Source organism: Nicotiana tabacum, chromosome 7, assembly GCF_000715075.1.
Source record: "Nicotiana tabacum cultivar K326 chromosome 7, ASM71507v2, whole genome shotgun sequence".
NCBI classification, from domain to species: Eukaryota; Viridiplantae; Streptophyta; class Magnoliopsida; order Solanales; family Solanaceae; genus Nicotiana; species Nicotiana tabacum.
In genome coordinates, this window is record NC_134086.1 from 82,404,259 (window position 1) to 82,407,227 (window position 2,969).

At 39.3% G+C, this 2,969-nt stretch overlaps 1 protein-coding gene across 1 annotated transcript; it reads left to right on the forward strand.

Moving 5' to 3' along the window:
* The first annotated feature begins 2,142 nt into the window (after positions 1–2,142).
* LOC142162150 (uncharacterized) lies at positions 2,143–2,604 on the forward strand. Its single transcript, XM_075218467.1, has one exon. The coding sequence runs from the start codon at positions 2,143–2,145 to the stop codon at positions 2,602–2,604; it is 462 nt and encodes a 153-aa protein (XP_075074568.1).
* The last annotated feature ends 365 nt before the right edge of the window (positions 2,605–2,969 follow it).

Below are 2,969 nucleotides of genomic sequence, written 5' to 3' on the forward strand. Positions count from 1 at the left end.
ATTCCAGAAGATTACAAGCCTTGAGGAGGTGGTCTTGGTTCATGAAATACAATTTGAAGTCAATCCTACACAGATGAATAGACAAAGATTAAAACAAGTCCAAGCTGAAATGATTAAATATCTTGCATTAGAAGAAGAATTCTGGAGACAAAAAGCTGGCATGTCATGGTTCAAAGATGGCGATAGAAACACTAAATTATTCCACGCTCAAGTTAATGGGAAAAGGAAGAGACTAAAATTATCAAGGATCGAGAATAGCCTTGGTAACTGGATCAAAGAAGATCACTTAATAGCAGAAGAAGCAATAAAGTTCTACAAGGATCAATTTACTGAGACTGCAGTTCCAAATGTTTTTGACATTCCAAATCATGTACCTTCAATGGTAGATAATGATCAACATGAAAGATTGATGGCCTTGCCTTCCAATGAAGAAATGAAGAGAGCAGTTATGGGGTTGAATGGGGACTCAGCTGGTGGACCGGATGGATTCACTAGAGCCTTTTACCAAACATGCTGGGAAATTATTGAAGAAGATGTAGTACGCATGGTCAAGGCATTCTTTTGCGGTCAGCATTTGCCAAAGAGTGTGACGCACACAAACCTGGTTATATTACCAAAGAAAAAAGAAGTTACGACCTTTGCTGACATGAGACCAATCAGTCTTAGCAACATTGTTAACAAGATTTTCTCTAGGGTTATTCATGAGAGGTTGGTTGAATTATTACCAAACATAATCTCGGAGGAACAGGCAGGTTTTGTGAAGGGCAGAAGCATAGTTGAGAACGTGCTGTTAACTCAAGAAATTATTACGGATATCAGGTTGAGAACAAAAGCAGGTCCAAACATTGTGATTAAGCTTGATATGACAAAAGCTTACGATAGGCTATCATGGCTATTACTGACCAAAATACTAAGGAAAATGGGATTTTCCGAAGCTTTTATTGGCTTGATCTTTGATTTGATTGGGAACAATTGGTACTCTATTCTTATAAATGGTCAGCCTAATGATTTCTTCAAATCATCGAGGGGAGTTAAAGAGGGTGACCCTTTGTTACTAACTCTATTCATCTGGCAGCATAAGCACTTTCTCGGGGATTGAATTCACTACACACTAACCTGTATTTCTGTGGTTTTGGAATGCCAAAATGGAGCCCAAAAATAAATCATCTATCATACGCTGATGATACGATCATTTTCTGCTCATCTGATGAAACTTCATTGAGACTTGTCATGGAGGTTTTGAAAGCTTATGAATCATCATCTGGTCAACTAGTGAACAAAGCCAAATCAGCCATATACCTGCATCATTTAACGAATAATAAGGTGATTAATAAGGTGGAAAGGATTAGAGGTATACCAAGACAATGTTTCCCTATGACCTATCTTGGTTGTCCTATTTTTTATGCAAGAAGAAGGGGAGACTATTACCAGGGATTAATCACCAAGGTTATGGACAAATTGCAGTCATGGAAAGGCAAACTCCTATCTATAGGAGGCAGAGTGGTTTTGATCGCAAATGTCCTGCAGAGTATCCCAATTCATATGTTGTCAGTAGTGTATCCACCAAGTTATGTGATCAACAAATTACATAGCATTTTTTCCAAGTTTTTCTGGAGCAGCAATGTGGGAGGCAGCACTAGACATTGGGCATCTTGGACTAACCTTTGTATGCGTTATGAGGAGGGAGGCATAGGTTTCAGGTCCCTATATGATGTATCCAAGGCACTGTTCTGCAAATTGTGGTGGAATTTCAGGACAAAGCCCAGTTTGTGGAGTGCATTTATTAGTCAAAAGTACTGCAAGAAACTAAATACAGTAATTCTACCTTGGAAGGTTGGATCCCACGCGTGGAGAAAAATGCTAGAATGTAGGGACTTGATTGAGCATCAAATCTACTGGAAACTGAGAATGAGATCAACTCTATTCTGGTTCGACAATTGGACTGAGATGGGAGCCTTATATTTTCAAGTTCCGATAGATTTTGGTATCGATGAGGATATTCATAATGTCAATGATATGTTTGAAAATGGTATGTGGAATGTGGATAAAATGTTTGAGAGCCTACCTGAAGGTTTTGCACACCACATTGTGCAGAATATTAGACCACCAACTGAAAGTTCACAGTTAGATACTCCTTTCTAGATGCTTGAAACAAGGGGAAATTTTACACTAAAGTCTGCATGGGATTACGTGCGAAGAAGAGCCAACCCAAGATTAGCTTACAAGATGATATGGGTAAAAGGTTTACCTTTCAAGATATCCTTCTTCATGTGGAATGTGTGGAAAGCCAAACTGCCACTTGATAATTTATTGCGTAAACTAGGATACTCAATGCCATCTAAATGTTGGTGCTGTGTTGATCCTAAGGAGGAGTCATTACTACATCTGTTCTTCACATCCAATGCAGCTAGAAGTGTTTGGACTTATTTCCTGAGGAGAGCAGGAATTGCATTAGATGGGTTGTCATTACATCACGCAATTACAAAGTGTTGGACAGCACCAGTTGTACCTAGATTGAAGCCAGTATTACAAGCTTTACCTGCATGCATCGTATGGGAACTTTGGAAGAGAAGAAACAGTTTGAAATATGGAGAAGTAGTGTGAGTGAGCAGAGTTATTTACCAGGTGCATCTACTGTGCAAGCACTTGTCCAACTGAAAAATCCTGGACTACGTGTGCCTCAAAAGTGGTTGGACTTACTGACAATGATGGAGCAATACACAGCTCGACTGAAATATGATAAAGTGTTATGGGAATTTCCTTCAAGAGGATGGATCAAAGTTAATACGGGTGGAGCATGTAGAGGGAACCCAGGGAGGAGTTCAATTGGTTTCTGCATAAGGGATGAGGTAGGTGATTTGATATATGCAGAAGGAAGGGAGATTTCTGAAGGAACCAACAATGAATCAGAAGCGGTAACTATTGTGGAGGCATTGAAGATGTGCAAAAATCTTAATTATTTCCAGATA

Bases quoted from the DNA above. Each gene is read 5' to 3' on its own strand.
- LOC142162150 (XM_075218467.1), top strand. From the start codon at position 2,143: ATGCTTGAAACAAGGGGAAATTTTACACTAAAGTCTGCATGGGATTAC.